This window comes from Corvus brachyrhynchos, unplaced genomic scaffold (genome assembly GCF_000691975.1).
Source record: "Corvus brachyrhynchos isolate BGI_N302 unplaced genomic scaffold, ASM69197v1 scaffold881, whole genome shotgun sequence".
NCBI classification, from domain to species: domain Eukaryota; kingdom Metazoa; phylum Chordata; class Aves; order Passeriformes; family Corvidae; genus Corvus; species Corvus brachyrhynchos.
The window spans coordinates 241,304-261,184 of NW_008236001.1; the positions used below are offsets into that span (position 1 = coordinate 241,304).

At 40.4% G+C, this 19,881-nt stretch overlaps 1 protein-coding gene across 2 annotated transcripts in view; it reads right to left on the reverse strand.

Moving 5' to 3' along the window:
* Window positions 1-19,881, reverse strand: part of LOC103614052 (pro-neuregulin-1, membrane-bound isoform-like) — a 206,196-nt gene that overhangs the window by 157,948 nt on the left and 28,367 nt on the right. For both annotated transcript variants that reach the window (XM_017730918.1, XM_017730924.1), the window contains exon 2: window positions 4,052-4,126. In XM_017730918.1, coding sequence (XP_017586407.1) covers window positions 4,052-4,126 — 75 coding nt within the window. The remainder of the gene's footprint in view (window positions 1-4,051; window positions 4,127-19,881) is intronic.

Sequence of the window (19,881 nt, forward strand, 5' to 3'; positions counted from 1 at the left end):
AATTTATAATGAGCTCTCAGTTTAGATTACCATTACTACAACAAAAAACCCCAAGAAAACACTTCAAAAAAACATTTGGAACTAAAAAATCTGGTGTCCATCAAAACCAAATGGGAGCCCAGGGTTTGAAAATGCACAATAAAAGAGTAATAGATATGATATCAAAAGTCATTACATTAATGCAACAATACTTTCTTCTCGCTGAAAGAGTCCAGGACTTTATCAAAAAGTCACATCAAAGTCACTGGCATTTTGTCTTTGGAGTATATCTACTTCTTTTCTAAACAGTGGTGCAGACTTAACTGGATTGACAGCCCCAGGACCTGACTTGTACAATTTAGCTACACAACAGGAACAGTGCTGTCAGAGTGAGACGCCTCTAGCTCTGATTCCCAGGACATCTGCGAAAGAAGAGTTTTGTCTTTCTGCATTTTAAAAAATTCGATAAGCATTAGTCTTATGGGGAGGAAGATTTCTGTACTTGCTTGAGATTGTCAGCTCAATTTCCAGCCCTTGTTTCCTAAATTCCTAGCTGCTCTGTGTATATAGCAGATTTCATTTAAATTTAGTGCAAAAAAAATCACATCACATTCTTCTTCTGTCCACTGCATGCTACCAGAAGACAACAATCATCTGGTGGTTTCAGAGGAGACAGCTTAATTCCAAAGAGGGAGGACATTTTCTGCAGCTTAGGTGCTAGACCAATTATCAGGCTATATAGAGTTTAAACACACAGGACTTTGCTACTGAATTTACCATAGATAGTAGAATTTAAAAATGACATTGTTTGGAAGGCTGCTCTGGAGGACATGGAGTCCAACCCCTACTCAAAGCATGGACTCCAGGTTCAATCAGCTTTGTATCATGAAGTTTTGAGTATATATATACAGACCCAAGAATATATATACAGACCCAAGAATGGGGTCTGTATACCCTCTTTCAGCCCCTTTTCCTATCTCTCAGAGGGAGAGTTCTACATTGTTACAGGACCCCTTGGACCCCTTGGACCCCTTCCTTTTTATTGCCCTTTAGTCTGTCCACCTAGATAGACTATCTTTTCCTGTTTGTATTTCCTGTTGTAGGCTTGTCATTCAAAGGAGGACATCCTGAATAATAATAACAACAATAAAGTCCTAAAAACATTTTTAGGTGCTTTTGTGAATCTTCAAGAATTGCCTGACCCCAATAATTTCAACACTAATCTGTGCAGGTCCAGGAGACTCAGAGAGGCTACAAACAAATGACTGGAGGTGAAAAGAAAGGACATTGGCCAAGCATTTTGAGCAGCCTTGATCAATATCTCACCTGCATGGAATTACTATGCTATTACTTTTCTTGTCTAAATTTCCCCCCCCCCATATAGTGCAGTTTCAAACTGTTCTTACTAGAGAGGAACCAAAACAAACATTAACAAAATCAATCAATGTGCAAAGAAGGGCTTGAGATGTAATCACAATCCATCTTGAAGTTTGATTAAGTGCTTTGGCAACTTGAATAAGAAAACAAAAACCAAACCAAATCAAACCAACCAAACAAAAAAACCAAACCAAACCAAAAAAAAGAGCCAAAAATAGAGTACTGCTCTAGACAAGTACAGGATTGACTACCAGGTAAGCTAAAAGGAAGAATAGAATAGTGTATTGTATTTCAGACTTTAGGTCCCCAAAACCTGCTTTGAAACTAATTCTCTCCCAAAAGATGGGGCTGTACTTCTCTGAGCCTGTTGCTTTTTTTTTTTTTTTTTTTTTTTTTTTGTGACAGGAATGACATTCAACCAAATATCAAATGAAACATCCAGGAACACAAAGTGTTTGCAAGTGAAATTTTTGAAGGAGGGCTCCACAGAGACTTGTCTATTTTTATAAGCAATGACTCCTCTAAGTCAGTGTCATCTCAACCATGGAATTTAAAGTGAAATTGAAGCTTCATGGCTGTATATACTGCTTAATTAATTTGTATTCACTCATTAACTCCGAAAGGCATTCTGTGCTGAGTGAAGCATTAGCCTGAATTCTGTCCATAGTCAGCTTCCCACCTCTGTGAGATTTTACATTTTTTTAAAATCACTTCCACCTGGTACAAACGCAAGCACAGATTCCTTAGCTGCGTGCTGCAATTTAACAGTGAGTCTTCCTGTTGATCTCAAGGCCCTTGTCCACATGTTTACCGACAGACAGAACTGCTCACAGGACTGATACAACTGACAAACCATCTGGTTTGATGCACTGCCCAGGACATCAACAATTCCAATCAATAGTTTACAGAAGCGGCCATTGGACTGCAGGAACTGGGAGACAAACAAATCATCAGAAAAGTAAAAAGCAGGACAAATATAGTATGACTCACTCAAGCATTTGAGATGAAGAAGTATGGCTTGAATAAATTCTTTGCTTAAGAGTCACAGATCAGTGAGACATTGGTCTGTGTTGTGAATTTTCCATTGTTCGCTGTACAGCATAAAATCAGAATACAGCATTGTTTATGATAACATTATTAGTCACTTTCACAGTTTCGGAGCAAGATTTTTACTAATATATTCAAGTATATTCATAAAAAGCTGTATCTACATATACATACCAAAGATACAGTTTTTAGTAGAATCATGGAAAATGTTAGAACTATGCTGAGGACAATGCATCTAGAAAAAACAGAGTTAATCCCTTCACTGTACAGTAGTGTGTCACTGCTTTATACTACCTTTCCATGAATGAGATGATACAAATTTTATAGCTCAAATAGTTAGTCTTGAACCAGTACCCTCTCAGTCCTTGCCAGAGGATGTAACTTATCCTACTGTCTTTGAAGTGTAGGCGTAATTAGAGACTTTTTCCATTTTTTGCCTTCTGCTCTCCTCTGCATTTGCCATCACCTCCTCTCAAATTTTCCAGCTGATACAGTTGCCCACTTCTCCTTTAAATCACTATCTCCTTCTCCAGCTACCTTCTCTGTGATGCTGGGCCAAAGCCTGTTGGGACCAGGAAAGTCACCAAGAGAAAAATATAGGGGAGGAGTACCTTTCAGGAACAGTGAAGAGCAGATGTCATTTTTCACTTGCTCAGTGTAATGCATTTTTTTCCTCTCCTACAATTCCATAGGGAATATCTTCACCTAACACACATATTAGGAGAAGGGGCCTCTGGGGACTGGGATCACAAGTGTTGGATAACTTTATGTGCATGCATAATGAGAGAGAACTGTGCAAAGTCTTGTCTTCCCCCTTGCAGCTGCTCCTGAAGAGAATCGAATTGACAGCAGCTAAATCACCTCAAAACTTAAAACGAGGTCTCTTCACCTGTCCTAACACAGATCAGTGCTCCTACAAAAATCTGAGACTGGCAGCTCTTGTCTCTAGCTGTGAAAATAACAATTCAATGAAGATCCTTGTCTGTCGCCTGACTTCCAGCCTCTTCTCTAGTCAGGTGATGTGCCTTAAGCTTTCTTGGTGGACAGCTGTTGCGATACAGAGCGATGAGGAGTCCCCAGGCAGGTGCAAAGGAGGATCTTTATTGCCAAAACCCCGGCCTTTTTATGCCGTTAGTCGGTTATCAGTTTACATAGTTTTAAGACACAACAAACCCAATTTAACCAACCACAATACACCACGGTGCGGGCATGAGGCATTCAATTCCTGCAGCATGCCTCACTTCCTCTATTCCAGCTGAGTCACTCTCCCACAGTCCTTTTCTTCTTAGCCTAAGTAACAGGCCAGAGCTATGATTTTACCAGGCCTTCCCTTTACAAAGCTTCACTTATCGGTAATAGACAGTTTCCTCTGAACAGCATTCAGCTAAAAAAGTCTATTCTGCTGGTAAAATTCCCTGTCACTGGCCCTCACATGTCAGAATCCTTGTGTATTTCAGGAGAAGCTACATTTATCTAACGCTATTTAGTAAGACATCAAAAACTTGCATGCTACTCCAACCAGAGGGAGCTAGGGGTAACAAACCTACTCTCTCCCTGTTCTGGAAGCCCTCTGCAGAGTTCTTGCACTTTCTACATGCACATAAACCAATACTGCTTCAAGGAGTCCCCCCACTGCAAACTGACTCACAGTTGGAGCTGTTGTTGGCGTCCGTCTGTGTTGGTGCCAGGCTGTACAGAACTGGCCCTTCAGAGGTGGCCCTTCCTGGCAGGAAATGGCAGAAGAGAAAGAAGGAAGGGAAGGGAGGAAAAAAGGGGAGAAAAAGGGAATATTTAGATAAACTCACTGAACAGATATGCAGACACCATCCATTGTTTAACACAATCTCTTACAGTAAATTCCTCCCCCCTCCAACACACACACTTTTTCATGCCTCAAACACACCTCCCAGCAGAAATCTGGGGAAAATGGTTGTCTAGAGCTCTTCCAAGGGATCTCATTTGCTTTGTCTGAGTGTCAACCCGCTGTAAATTCCTTTAACAGGATCATTAAAGAGGGTGGAGGACATGCAATCTGCAGAACTGATGATGCTATTGCACCAAGTATGTGTGGGACTTCACTGACAGATCCAATCTTTGCAGATCAGACCCTTGCAGACCAGACTGTCAAGCCTGAGTTTATCTTCCAGCATTTCTTTAAGGACAGATGCATATGATAATACCTGGACGTCAAACATGAGCATGTCAGACCTGCTGTCTAGCTCATTAACAGACAATGGATGCAGCAGAAAAAACGTATCTTGGCAGCATTTCTTGTTATGAATAACTTTACCCTCGGAAAAGTGCAATTCAAGTCCTCTCTAGCATTTAGGTCAGCAAGGGCTGTGTTATTAACCTGACATGTGTCTCGTTTGCAGATTGCATTTGTGAATTTCCTATGGAGGGAATAGCCCCTGTCACAGAAGGTGCAGAGTTACTGGCATCATACTGCTCTGATGTTCTTCATTCCAGATGTGCTGCTCTGTAAGTGAGGCACCAGAGGTGGATCAAGAACCTCTCAGTTTGACAGCATTTGAGTCCACATATTTTGACATTTAAGATCATGCTCATTACATTTTCAATCTAGTTCTCCTCTTTTTGGTTCTTACTGCCTTTTCTGAAATATTATGTAGGACAATTGGGTGTGTATGTGCTATATTGTGAGCAACTCAAGCAGTCTGAAAGGGTCGTGGAGTTTTTTAAAAAAACAGTTTCTGTGCTGCTACTGCAGTATAGTGAATCCATGGCACTTGCCATGTAAACAGCAGAAGATTTTACCAGCGAGGAAGAAAGGAGCATGGCATCTGTCCTTCAGTCCAAAGTCTCAGCCCAACTACTATGGCAGCACTGAGGGAGTCTAAATACTATGCTATAAATAATCACTTTCTTTATTGAGTTCTAATCTCCCTTCCTGATTAGTTCTCACAGAATTTGACTGGGTCATATACACTGCTTAGTAATGAAGATGGATGGTAAAAGGGAGAGTAGGTTTAGATTAGCTATTAGGAAGTAATTTCTTTACTTTAATAGGGGTGAGACACTGGAACAGGTTGCCCAGAGAAGCTGTGGATGCTCCATCCCTGGAAGTATTTAAGGCCAGGCTGGATGGGACCCTGACCGAGCTGGTCTAGTGGAAGGTGTCCCTGCTCATGGCAGGGGAGTTGGCTTTTGATGATCTTTAAGTTCCCTTCCAACCTAAACCATTCCATGGTTCTTTGATTCTATGAAACCGTATTCCCATTAGTTATAGGATCTTTCACAAAGAACATGCAGCATTAAGTCCTCATTTGAGAAAGCTTTAGAATGCACACATAAGCATTACACAATCTAGAAATACTCATTATACTAATTGAAGAGCAATTAATGCTAAGTTATTGCTGACAGACTTTCATCCATTTATATAAATGCAGAGGAATAGTACTGAAGTAATTTGTGACTTGAAAGTGAAAAGACTGAGGAGGAATTTTGCTTCTATAATCTCTACCTTCCAGCAGAATCAGCTAAAGCAAGATATAGGGCCACTTCTCCAAATTCTGGTGTATTATGAAGTTTTAAGTAACTATTCTTGAGTTACTTTGGCTGAAGATCCCAGTCACTTTGGGGCTTTCGTATATTTATTTGTATGCTACTGTTTATTTATATGTCTGCCTTCAAAAACTTTTAACTAAAAATCACCAACAGTACAGATGCATTCAGACTCTTCAGAACTGCTAAAAGAATAAGCAAAAAAAAGGGAATTTAGTTGTGAGCTCTTGTTCTCTTGCTGTTTTACATGTGACAAGAGCCCACATACTCTCAATGACAGGGAAGTGAGGTGAGTGAAACACTGGACTATTGTTTTTTAAAAGATCACATTCTATTCAGAAGTACTCTTTATTGAGTGCTATTTTCCTTGCTTTTCCAAAACATCCTTCTCAAATGTATTAAAAAGAATCATGCTGCCTATCTAGGCTTTCATTTGTTCCCTGTTTTTCTAAGAAACCCCTTCTAAGGTGCTCTTATTGTTTATAAAGTTTTCCCCAGAACCTGCCCACCTCTATTCCAAATCCTTTTGATCTCCAGCCTCTATTTTGGCTGTTCATAACTTTTCTTTGCAGAATAGCTTTGATGTCTCTAATTGAATATTATTTTAACACTCATCCTTCACAGATTGTTTACTGTCTCCTTTTCTTGCCTTTGCTTCCTTACAAAGTTATTTTAACTTTCCAACATCTTTCAGTAACTCACTACTTCTCTAATTAAGTCTTTATTTCTCGAAACATTTCCTTACATGTTAAAACTGAAACGTCTCAAGTACAAGGCTTGTAGAAGCCTCTTTGCCCAAATGCTGGGTTAACACATTTTGCCACTGTATCTTTCTATGAACCTCTTGAAGATTTGCATCTTCAAAGCAAGAAAAAAGAGAACAAAAGTGGGTTTTTTAAAGGTATAAACACGTATCCTATCTTTTCAGTGCTGCTGAAAAATGCGTATTAACACTCATTTGTCAACACCCCTCTTTTGACTTTGTGAATTGCTTTTTCCTTTCTTTGGGGAAACTGTGAACTATTTCATAAGTCCTGAAGCAATACTACACCCTGAAAGATGTTTATATGTCCACAAAACCACTTTCAATTAAAACTGCATTTAAAATTGCAGCAACTGTTATTATTTTCTTTCCTTTTTTTTTATACACTTATTTACAGTTTAGCTTCTTTATATAAATGAAAAGTAGAGAACCACTGATCTACAGAAACAATGAGAAGTTCAGACAAAAAGAGCAATAGCCTTTGTAGTTGTGCATAAATGCCTGAAAACCTGATCCCTTCCTGGGATCTAAAATCCAAACTATTAAAGCCATTAAACTTACAATTCTTTATAATGGGTAATGATTTTTAAAGCAGGTTTAAGAAGAGAAGGTTAAAAGGGACCTACTTCTCTCTTCATCAGCCACGTGGGAGGGGAGAAAAAGATGGAGACAGCCTCAGAGATGCACAGAGAAAGGGTGAGAGCCATCAGGTACAAGATGCAACACAGGACACTAACAAGAAAACTTAGGAAATTTTTCTTCCCCAAAGAAAATTTGCAATTTGCCACTGCAGCAAAGTCTTAGGGATGTCATGGGTACTCCATTCTTGGAGCTATTTAAAAAATAGCCGGTCACTGTGTAGAGCACTAGCTGGACTAGTATTTAGGAGGGGGAGAAAGATTCAACCTCCAGAGGTCCTTCTAACCTGCATAGTTTATGATTTACTACAGAGGCACTTAGCAATATTAAATGTCAGTATTTACCGGCCACACATTTGAGAAAATAATCACTGACAGGTACTATGGTGTCTTCAAGAGAGATACTTTCCACCAGCTAAAAAAAAAAGCAGATTTGGTTATCTGTTACACTCTCTGCCTGGTTTCACATGAAGTGCTCTGTATAATTCAACCAGAGATAGCTGGAGTGAACAGTATGTGCAAAATGCAAGACAGAATCATAGGGGAATCAAAGCAGCAAAAAAGATGCTGTGTTGGTGCAGATATAAAAGTCAAGAAAATGACACTTGGAGAAATTGTAGCCCCTAAAATCCCTTCCAGTGAATAGCTTTCTGCTCAAGAAATTAAACAGGAGTTACCTACTTCAATTTTTAAAATATGGAATTGTAGTTTACACAGTGCTAGATGAGTGTAAATCTGGCCACCGAAAATTAGCAGATTGCTGGGCATCCTGGAAATGTATATCCAGCACAAGCAGGCTTCCTCAGTCCTGTCTGATAATAAGCCAGAATTCAGCGTTTCACCTTCAGCCGCCCAAATTCACACCATGGCTAAGAGAGAGCAGCCAGGGAAATACAAGCAGCAAGGAGTTCCCTCCAGAGCAGAAGCAAAGCCCTGTTGGAAACAAACACCATCAGCTGACTTCTGCTTAAAAATTCCTTATCTACCAAGTGGTCCGTCTATCAAATCCATGTCTCTTCAGTGAAGAGACAAGGATACTTTGCGGGACAGTGCCAAATGCTTTGAATAGATCAAGGTAGATTACATCAGGGACTCTTTTCTCACCCACTCCCCCTGTAACCCATCCACAGAAGGCCACCAAATTTCTCAGGCATGATTTGCCTTTAGTGAAGACACATTTTCTGTCACCAATCACATTCTTATTTTCCATTGTTTTAGCATAGTTTCCAGGAGGATCTGCTTCATAATCTTGCCAGACACAAAGCTAAGAATGACCAACCTGTAGGCATCCAGGTCTTCCTTTTTTCTCCTTTTAAGGATGGGCATTATGTTTCCCCTTTTCCAGTCATTGGGAACTTCACAAACAGCCACAACTTCTCAAATATGGTAGTGGCTTAGCCACTTCCTCCTACAGTAGTACCCTTTGGATTCATGGATGCATCTCATTGGAAGCCACGGATTTATGCACGTTTAGGTTCTGAGCACCATGATCCAGGTAACCAGGTCTCTTGTTTCCTTGTGGAGAGGGCCCACTTTTTTCTAGTCCTCCTTTAATCACTGATGTATGTATGGAAGCTTTTCTTGTTGGCCTCGACATCCTTGACCAGCTTTAATTGAATCGGGTCTTTAGCTTTCTTAACCTGATCCCTGGCTGCTCACACAGTATCTCTGCACTCCTCCCAGGCTACCTGTCCTTGCTTCCACCCTCTGTGTGCTTCTTTTTTGTGTTTGAGTTTGTCCAGGTGCTCCTCATTCATCCACATAGGTCTCCTGATGCTTCTGCCTGACTTCCTTCTTATTGGGAAGCATCAATCCTGAGCTTGGAGAAGGTAATCCTTGAATATCAACAAGCTTTGTTTGGCTTTTCTCCCCTTCAGGGAGTTATCCCATGGTACATGACTAAGCAGATCCCTGAGGAGGCCAAAATCTGCTGCCCTGAAGTCTGGGGGGTGTGTGTGTGCCTTCCTCACTGCCCTGAGGATCTGAAACCTCACATTTCATGGTCAATACAGCCCTGGCTGCCCTTGAGCTTTACATTCTCCTCCTCCTCTCCTTGTTGGTGAGAACAAAATCCAGCATAGCACCTCTTTCCTATGGGGACCAGGCCTGTGAACATAAAGCTGCTTCTACTTGTCTATAGTGTGACTCATCCAGGGAGTCATCCTGGTTGGGTGGCCTGTAGCAGACTCCCACTATAATGTCATCTATCCTATCCTGTAGGGAACTGCAGTCAGAAGAAACTCCAGTGTTCTGGCTTTCCTTATGAGAAGTCTCCAAAGTGGAGTGGATTTTGCATGTCTTTGTTCTTTGTAAGTGTCACTGGATGGAACATCGTTGTTTTGTCTTGAAAATTAGAAATAAAAAGGAATGTCAAAGAAGTGGAATGGGATCAGCTTCTTAGTTCACTTAAGGAACTACTGAGATAGACAGTTCCTGGTATTTGTCAGCCAGAGCTGAAAAAGAATTACTTCGTGACACCAGTCGGTCTACTCCTTATAAGCATTTCTTTGGAGTATATGTGTGCAGCCTAGTAAGGCTCTATGTGTGAAAGACTTCTAGGAGCACCAAAACAAAAGTATTCTCTGCAAGAGTTTTCTTCCTGCCTGGTATGAACTCAAAACAGGCAGAAACTCCAGTGCCTGTGACATTTCTCTAATCCATCTTTACAAAGAGGCATGAACTGCAGAAAATGCCACCTCTTCAGTTTATAGAAAGTAAGGCAGCTGAGGAATTATATGATGTCTAAGAAAAGATAAGCATCAAAGGGAAATGAGCAGAAGTAATTTTTTCAGTCAAATAAAATGACAGGCTTCTAAGTACATATCTCTGGCTCAGGAGTCCCTCAGCCACTACTTTACAAAAATTCAGGCAATGCTAAAAAAGCAACACTATGTCCTTGCCCTATTATTTATTTTGTTGTACAGGACATTTGGCTTAGTGGACACTGGTCTCATCTGTTATGACTGTTTTTATGTGACTCCATAAGGCTTCTGGACATGATGATGTTTAGGATCAGGGCAACTACACTCCATAATTTCAAAGAAGAAAGAAGTGTATGCAATCGAAATTAATAGAGAGTCACCTGTTTTGGCATGAGTATTCATCTGTGGAGACTGGGGCTTCAAGATACCCTGCTGATAATTGTATCTCATCTTTGTTCTTACTTGGGGAATAGACATAAAGAGTAATGTGTAATCACCAAGGGCTGTGAGCGAGGAAGACAGCATTTCTCAGCTGGAGAGATAGTAGTCAAGAAGCAGGGAGGAGCTTGCAGGAAGCTAAAAAATAATCCCAGTTTATTGACATAGCCCTGTTTGCTTCACAGTTGTGTGACAGAAAGATGAGACTGATTTCTAGTGTCATGAAAAAAAAGTCATGAAAAAACAGTAACTCTGTGGCTTTTTTTAACAACAAAAGGGTCAACCTAGGGAATATTAATGAAACAGTGCCAAAGAATATTTACACAGTCACTACTACAGGTAAGAAAAATAATTAATTTGAATGCACTTGCCAGAATATTATTCTAATTCTAGGAAAGTTGAACACAGTTTTTAAAAGTAAATAGTGACTGCACTGACTTTTGTGGTGGGAGAGAGACAGCCTGGGTTATTTAGAGCTTGGTTTGCACAGTGTTAAGTCCACACACTCTGAAGATTCACCCACACTCTTTTAAAATCTTTTTAAAAGCATGCTTGAAAACAGAGAAACCTGAACTCATAGCCCACTTGAAAAAGGGGCTTAGGCATCCTTCAAGTCTTGCTTTTCTACAGATTCCTACATCCCAACCACCATCTGTGCTTTTAAAACAGCTACTGTCTGTGTCCTCAAAAAACCCCCACCAGCTATGCCCTCATAATACTCCTGCCACTTCTCTCCATACCTATCTTCCACTGCACTTCCATTGCACTGAAGCAATCACAATTGCTTTTATGCATATCCCTTCTCCTTGACCAATCCATGTACATCCCCACTACAAGGGAACTTCCCTCCAGTAATGTTGAATACACTGGGTTGAAACATAAGACAAATTTCTTATCAAGTGCCCCACTCCGAAAACAGTGAATTGTCTTTGTGAAGGAGAGTAGTGACTGGGTTATATCTAAATAGTCCAAGCAAGACAACACTGTGGGTTGTTCTCTCCCAGGGCACAGCGTAACCATTGCAGAGAACTATCAGTGTTCTTCTCCTCTGTTCAGCATGCGAACGTCTTTCCTACAGTGGAAATTTCTCAAATGTTTAATGAAAAGCATTGCTTTCAAATAACTTTTTAAGCTTTAACTACAAAACTAAGGCCTAATATATTCTCTGGATATTCTTACACACATCCCTATTGCAAGTAAATCCTATTTTATTCTAAGAAGGAAGTTTATAAGGTTGCATTTGTTACAGTAATGTATCAGATGGAAAGAAAGAATTTGAAGTTATAAAACTATTTGGAAATGGAGACTTGAAAGGGATGATTTCTAGTATAAAATTTTTACATTACTGTTTTTCCATCTGTCCATCTTCACACTACATACGGCTACCAAAATCTGCAGGACCAAGTACATTCTGCCCATACTTTTTTCTTAATCCTTTCGCACTTTTATGTGCCTCACACAATTTGCCTGCCATGTTTACTTGCTTATATAATGAATAAAATTTTTATCATGCAGTACAAATAACAAAAAATTAAACTAATTTCAGCCTCTAAATTATTTAAAGACCAGATAAAACAGAGGAACATATTCTAGCTTAATTGCTTCTTGCATTGTCAAATTAGGTTTCACTAGAAAACTGAGAAAAAGGTCCTGTTTTTACAGACAGAGTATTGAAAAACAACATCAAGTTGCATATTTTTTTAAAAAGTGCTTTTTGCAAGATTTTTCTCATTTTAATTGCAAACTAGTGTTAAACAGTTCATGCTTTATGGTTGAAAATCCTCTTAGAACAGCTGTGCAGCTTGGGAAGGTTACCTGAGCTTTTTAAGTATCAAAATGTAGGATTCAATACAATTCTATCTGCAGTCCGGACAGCCTAAAGTACAACATAAAGTGAGGCAAAAGTGTCTAGGACACAAGATAATTCCAGTGTTGTGCATGTTTCTCCATTGCTATAATGAGTTACATGCTGCTGAGTAGTTTTGGGAAACTTTGTTTTTGCCTGGCTGCAACATCTGGTCAGAGCTCAAAGCATCTGTCTGTACCTGCACAGGCAGCAGGCTACAGCAGCAGCCTGTCAACACCACTCATTTTGGAGGAGGCATTTCCAGCCCATTTTTATAGAGCTTATTCGCTGATGAAGAGGGAAGCTGAGCACCTACTAAAATGAGAAAAAAAGGAAAAAATAAAAGAACCATTTTTTGTCACTGCTGAACTCCAATTACTCACTTCAGAACAACAGAGAGCTAAAAAACTAAATCAGCTGCTATGAAACTGGGACATAATCAAAGTCAATTCACTAAATACAGCACCCATACTGATGGCTTGTGTAGCTCCATAAACTCTTCCCACTGCAGAAACAGGGAAATGTGTGTTTCTTGTATGTGTTCCTCAGAAGTTTTTACATGTGGGAATATTTTCAAAGGCCTTTAGACAAGTCAGTGTTTAACACTGCTAGATATGCAAGGATGAAGCATGGATTAGTACTGACAGTCAGACTTAGTGTTTTTAATCAGAATTAGTATTATAAAAATAGCCCAGAAATCCATAAGAGGATTATTGCATTTCAAACAACCCGAGATATTCCCTATAGTGTAGTAAGTGTCATTCATTCTCTTTTCACCTGTATCAAAGTTGAGCTGATTTGAGCATGTCAAGATTATTCATATTTTGCTGTGATACGTAGTAACTCCGATCAGAGGAAGTGTTCATAGCTCACTAATGTTAATTAATTAAGTTCTAGAACTCTCTGAGAGATAAGAAAGAAGATGTCAGTATACCAGTTATCTCAAAGTCCAAATGCTTTAGAGGCAACTGAAGTTTGGGATGAGAAGAACATAGCCCAAGAGTTCCTCTTCTCTGTCCCTTATACTGACCATTTGCTGCATTTTCCAAACTTGCCAACACATGGGTGGAAAAGGCCTCTTTCCCGGGAGAATTCCAAGCTGTTCCTAAGCTTCCCTTTACCAGAGCCAAACTCCTCGCCCAGGCAACAGCAGAATGTGTTTAGCTGATTGAAAGTGCAGGTTCAAAAGTGAATTGAGAGCTGAGTGAACATCCTCTCACAGGCACAGGTTGGGAGCTTGGCCTCACCAAGCAGCTGCAGAGGCAGAACAGAAGCCAATCAGGCAGATGTAGAAGGGCTTCGTAGCAGTGATAGTAATTTGCTATAATTAGTGGTAGTGGGGTATGCAGCAAATTCATTTTCAGTTGGAGTCAAAGCAAAGCCTGGGTATCTTCCCAGCAAGCTTATTCCACATGCACCATCAGTTGTGGCTTGAATAAAGACAGAGCAATAATTCCTGTAGTGCTGGATCTGTTGAATGAAGCGAGGAGGGTGTGTCACTGCAGGGACTGAATGGGATAATCACAAGTCTCTCTTTCCAGCTGTAGGATGGATGCATTTTAGACACTTGGTTTCAAAGGGCAGGTAGGTGTATGAATTAAATTGCAAGCATGCTTATTTTATCTGGTGACTCTTTGCTAAGAAAAAAAAGAAGTACTTTAAAAGAAAGTTTGAAATATTTAGCTGATTGGATTAAGTGTCTCAGAGCTCCAGTGATGCAGTCATGGACTGGTCTGAAATCCTCCTGATGCTGGTGCTCAAATCCTCCCATGCACGGAAAGCAAGGCACTGCTGTAGCGCCTCCGCTTGCTTTTTTGTCTTACTTTAACACAGGGTTCACTTCACTGTCTAAACAGTGAAGCCTTTCAGGAGAAAGGCAGATCCAGAATGAACAGCCTCCTTTGTCTCTGCTTACTTCCTTTCCCCATAACTCTTCGCTGTGTGAAGGAAGCAAACAAAGGCCTCTTCCTACACATATCTTGTCCCCAACAGTAAGCTAATACACACCCTGAGTCTGACATCATCTGACTGCAGTAAGGCATGAAATCTTTTCTTGGTTAGAATCTGGCTTTGTTGCAAGCAGCAGGTAACCAGTGTCACGTATATAAACACATCGTCTGAATAGCCTTTGACTCACAGAATTAGGAAAAACAAACATTTCAGTAACTTCTCCATATGATGTTAGTAGTAACCTCTAGATACTCTTTTAACTTTTCTTCTTGACTCAATAAAAAGCACCAGAATCTAGAGCCACCTCCAAGCTTTAAGTAGGCCTCAAAATACCATTAATACCCTGATTTCTTCATAGTGCATTCAGATAATGAAGTCCAAATGGAAAACTTTGGACAGTGGTATTTGCATTCCTGGCTTGAGTTTTAACAACTTTGCCCTTCATATAAAAAGATTAAAAGACTTTAGGAACGGGATATGTGATGCAGCTAGCTACATTCATTTCCAATATCTTGCATGCAAACATTCAACAACATTTAATATTTTGGTGAACATTTGAGGCTGAAGTTATGCTCCCAGTTGTGTGCATCTTTCTGATGTTAGGAAGAAACCTCTCTGTACCAGGAAATGTAAAATAGTCACAAAGACTGACAAAAGAAGACAACTGTTCTGCTTCTTTCTTATATGGGGAAGCACAGATAGTTTATTCCCCAACTTTCAAGTGGATTCCTAGGATTTAATAGGATGCTTTATTGTGGTGGGTTGACCCTGTCTGGATGCCAGGTGCCCACAAAATCTGCTCTATCATCTCCCTCTGTAACTGGACGTGGGAGAGAAAATATAACAAAAAGTTAATGAATTGGGATAAGGACAGGAGCAAGATCACTTTTTTGATTCCCATCATGGCCAAAACAGACACAGCTTGGGGATACTAATCGAATGTATTGCTAACTAAAATTAGAGCAGGATAATGACAAGTAAAACAAATCTCAAAAACACCTTCTCCCCACCATCCCCTCCTCCCCAGCTCTACCTTCTTCCCCAGCAGTGCAGGGAGACAGGGAATGGGTATTATGGTCAGTTCATCACACACTGTTTCTCCCACTGTTCAGGGAGAGGAGTCATTCCCCTGCACCAGTGTAAAGTCCTTCCCACAGGAAACAGTTCTCCGGGAACTTCTCCAGGACGAGTCCTTCTCAAGGGCTACAGTTCTTCATGAACTGCTGTGGGTCTCTTTTCCCAAGGTGCAGTCCTTCAAGGACAGGCTGCCCCACTGTGGGTCATCCACAAGTTCTACTAGAAACCTGCTCCAGCATGGGCTCTTCTCTCCATGGGTCTGCAGGTCCCTGCCAGGACCCTGCTCCAGCACAGGCCTCCCATGGGGTCACAGCCTCCTCTTAGGCATTCACCTGCTCCAGCATGGGGCTCCTCCATGGGCTGAGGTGGATCTCTGCATCTTGGACCCCCATGGGCTGTGGGAGCACAGCTGCCTCACCACGGGCTGCACCAGGGACTGCAGGGGAATCTCTGCTCCAGCACCTGGGGCACCTCCCGCCCCTCCTTCTGCACTGACCTTGGTGTCTGCAGAGTTGTTCCTCTCACATACTTGCACTCCTCACTTCTCTGAGCATAATTACATCTGTGCAAAACTTTTTTTCCTTCTAAAATATGTTATCACAGAGGCGTTACCACCATCTCTGACTGGCTTGGCCTTGGCCAGCAGCGGGTCCATCCTGGAGCTGTCCTACACCGGAAAGACTGTTTGCTTTTACTGGTTCTGTAACAGTGCAGAAACCCAATTTTGCTTTGCATTAAGTGTTTAAAAAGTTGTACTGAATTTGTATCTTAAAATTCCAGGTTTCTATAGAAACTATATCTGTAGAAAGCAAAACATCCTGCCAGCTATACTCTTTAGAAGACATCATCAATTTTTCTTATTCTCTTCACCAATGTGTTCAGTTCCCTTTTTTATTTTTCTCTGCAAACTTGTTTCAAGCATGTCTTTGCAAATAATACCAGACACTAAATCTGACCACTTAAGTATTTGATCCTTAAAATAAAGTACTTCTTTGAGTTCAGTGAACAGTGATCATATTTTAGACCTCAATTCAACTAAAAACTCATGGATAATTTGTATACTAACATCAAAAAAGTCATGACTATAGGTACCAGTTAATACACAAAGACTTTCTGATCTCACAGATAAAAGGGCTGGAGGGCCAAAATACAGAGCTTTCCAGCTGAAATGGGAGTTGCACCTCAAGGACTTGGCTCTCTGACCAGCAGTATGTGTTCAATGGTTTTACTGCAAAGCTGTTTTGCATTGTAGTCATTGCAGTCAATGAGGGATGGTATACAGCCAGTCAAGTATCAGGAGAAACTGCCTCCATTCATCCACAAAGCACTCATACAGCTAATATTCCTTTAGAAATATATCCCTGGGCAACAATAAATATTTTAGCTGCAATAAAGTCTATCACCTGCATTTCTCAAGAGGCTGTTCAAACACCAAATAGATAGCTTTGAGCTGTAATGATAAATAATGGGTTTCATTTCCTTGCTTTACAAATGATGGGATCAAACTGTATGTTACAGACTACAGAGGCAGCTATGCTAACTCACATCAACTCTGCAGATAGTTTAGACTTTATAAGAAAGCACTTCTAGCTGGGGCATAGCTGTCTCTAAACCCTTTGTAATGCCAGTGTTATGGGAACTACTATATTCTGCATAAGGCAGGCAGCTATCAAATACCCAATCCAAAAAAAAAGTTCATCCTCTTTGTTTTCACAGTCCATACAGGGTCTATAGTCCCAAGTTTACAACTTCTGCAGTGAAAAAGATACTTTATTGAAGTGCAGAAATTACAGACTTCATTCTGTGTGGATTTCAACATTATGAGTATATTATAACATGTGCCAAGCATGCACTCTCTAAAGTTTGCCCCCATAATGCCTCCTGCTTGAATTCTACAAAGTTCGATAAGTGCTGATACCAATACCTTAGTCCTTCCATACTAGGACCCCTGTTTCCTCTACTCAGCTGTCTATTTTCATTAAACTTGGAGAAACTAAAAAATTTGGACATCAGAACCCAGAATTTTACCTGAACTTCATCAACAGTCTTAAATGTTACTGGGGAGACAAAGGCATGGTACCAAAACTTACTGACTGAAGCACCCACCTACACATAACCTTCTGATCTTCATTTTCTTAGGAAACCAGAGTACAAAACCACGCTTATAATATTCATGATTACCAAAGAGGGATCTTCAAAATTTACATAGCCTTTTCCCAATTTAGTGTCATCTTTGCAAGTCTGCAGACAATCTCAGCTGAGAATGTACCCTCTCCTGAACTTTCTTACCACCTGAATAACACTCGCTGTTAAATGAAGGAACACTTAGAAGAAAATGAAGACGTCTGGGTGGTAAACATTAATATAGATATATATGTATATAGTCTGGTAGCTAATAGATACACAGATATATAGATATATAGATATATATAAAAATTAATTTCATATTCTTTCCCTTTGCAGAGTTTTTTGCACTGCAGCCTCCCCTATGGACTAAATGCTATTAACTGTAGCTCAGCTGATCTTTCACTAATTCACCTCACTGTGACAATAATATTGCATCTCTCCTGCACTGTGGGCTGCCAGGTACAGGGTCTGTGGATGTGCAGGCATTTTCTAACAGACCCGTATCAGCCAAACAACACCGAAGACATGAACCTGTGAGAAAAAACCAGCAAGGTCAGCAGCAAAAAAAGCTTCATCTGTGAAGTTGCAAAGGAGATCTAATAGATTCTTCCAGACAAAATATTCAGGTGGGCTGTGAGGAGGCTCCTTGGGCTTTGCAATGGAAGAAACAAGGGCAGAGCAGTTAGAGGAAGAAATCCTTGTAGAACTATAGTGCCAATACCGGTGCACTCTGTTGGTTGATCCAAGCCTGTGAAAAATCAAAACACATGCAACGAGCTGCACGTCAGACCCACTTGGACATGCTCACAAGATCCGAGCCTTGTGCCAGCCAGTTGCTCTACCATGGCTCTGAGTATAACAGAGCAATACTGAAATTCAGAAGAATTACCTTGGGCTTTGATGGTAGCAGGGAGAGACGGACTTTAGGTTCATTTAAACACACATACCCCCTTAATCCTTCTTCTTGGCTTTGATTTCTATTAATTAGTCTTTGAGGGTTTGAAATTACACACAACTGATCTGCAGGAGGCAGGTAGGCAATAAAAAGTTCATGGAACTAACTTCTGATTAAAAGTCTTGCGTAATCCAGTTATTGAGACAGGGTGGAAAAATGGCAAGGAATAAATAAGGAAGTGGAAAGAATTAGAAAGATGTAATTGCAATTTTTTTTTCACGGTAGAGCTTAAAATGATAAAACACAGAGACCTCAGGCATGAGGTAATTTTCCCCAGCATCCTACTTTCTAAAAATATCTTCTAGCTCTCTTCTTTCTCCACCTATTTAAAAGGTCTGATGTCAGAGCCTTCAGTTATGTCAACAGCTGCCCTGCCTCCGTTTTGCTTCACTTTCCTACCTGTGACAGCAGATGCCATGGCTCTGCAAAAAGCAGAGTCACAGGGCTGTACCAAGACCTTCCCCTGGGATGTGTGAGGGAGGGGACGAAGGAAGGAACTCCACAATAGTCCAGTCAGGCAGAAGAAAAAAAGCAGAAGGGAAACCCTGACCAAACCCAAAACTTGTACTTTCCATACAGTCACATCTTCTATGCTACAAAGCATACAGTTTGTGGGATATTCTCAAAGACTACAAAGTCTAAAAGAAGAGTGTAGATAACATAAATAAAAGGTTGATCCTTTTGGGGGACTGTGGGACATCATCAGGGACTCCATTTCTCATTGTGCACCTGTTACTCTGGTGTGAATATTTACATTTTATGGTGAAGTAGCAGTCACTTTATTTATGAAATACTGTGCATTCACAAGTGCCTCTCCCAAGAAGTGTGATACAGAATGTAAGTCACAGTCTGTCCTCAGAAAACACAGTGCTGAACTACAAACACTTGATGATCTCCAGAGTGTGAGAAAAGCAGGCCTCAGAAAGAGACATTTGAACTGAATCATAAATTATAATTTAGTATATGACAAAATAACCGCAAGGCTTCTCCTCTCAACACTGTTACCCAGTGCATAGCTACATTGACTTGCAATGTACTAACTTTATGAGTTAGGGTCTGACTGCAAGGACAGAATGACCTGGAAAAGTACCTTGGTGAACACATGGCTTTGACATCCTTTCCTAATACTGAGGCTACTGTGGGAAGGAGAAATTCTGAAGGAGTTGAATTTTCCATCTGTTTGGAGAAAGGCATAATAGGAATGAAAACAAGCTTAACAAATGATACAAGAGTAAATTGACCAATGACTGAGTTTTAGCACTGAGCAAGAGCCAAAAGTTACATCTCTACCACTGAAAGATTTTTGTTTGAAGTGCCACCTCCTATTGTCCTAGCCCCTGACTGCACGAAAGTTATGTGCTATGCTATTGTGTGACCAAAAGTAATGACTGTCAGTGAACTGATTGAATTAATTGGTTTTGCAGAATGTATCTTTCCAAATAAAATGCTGTGAAGTAAAT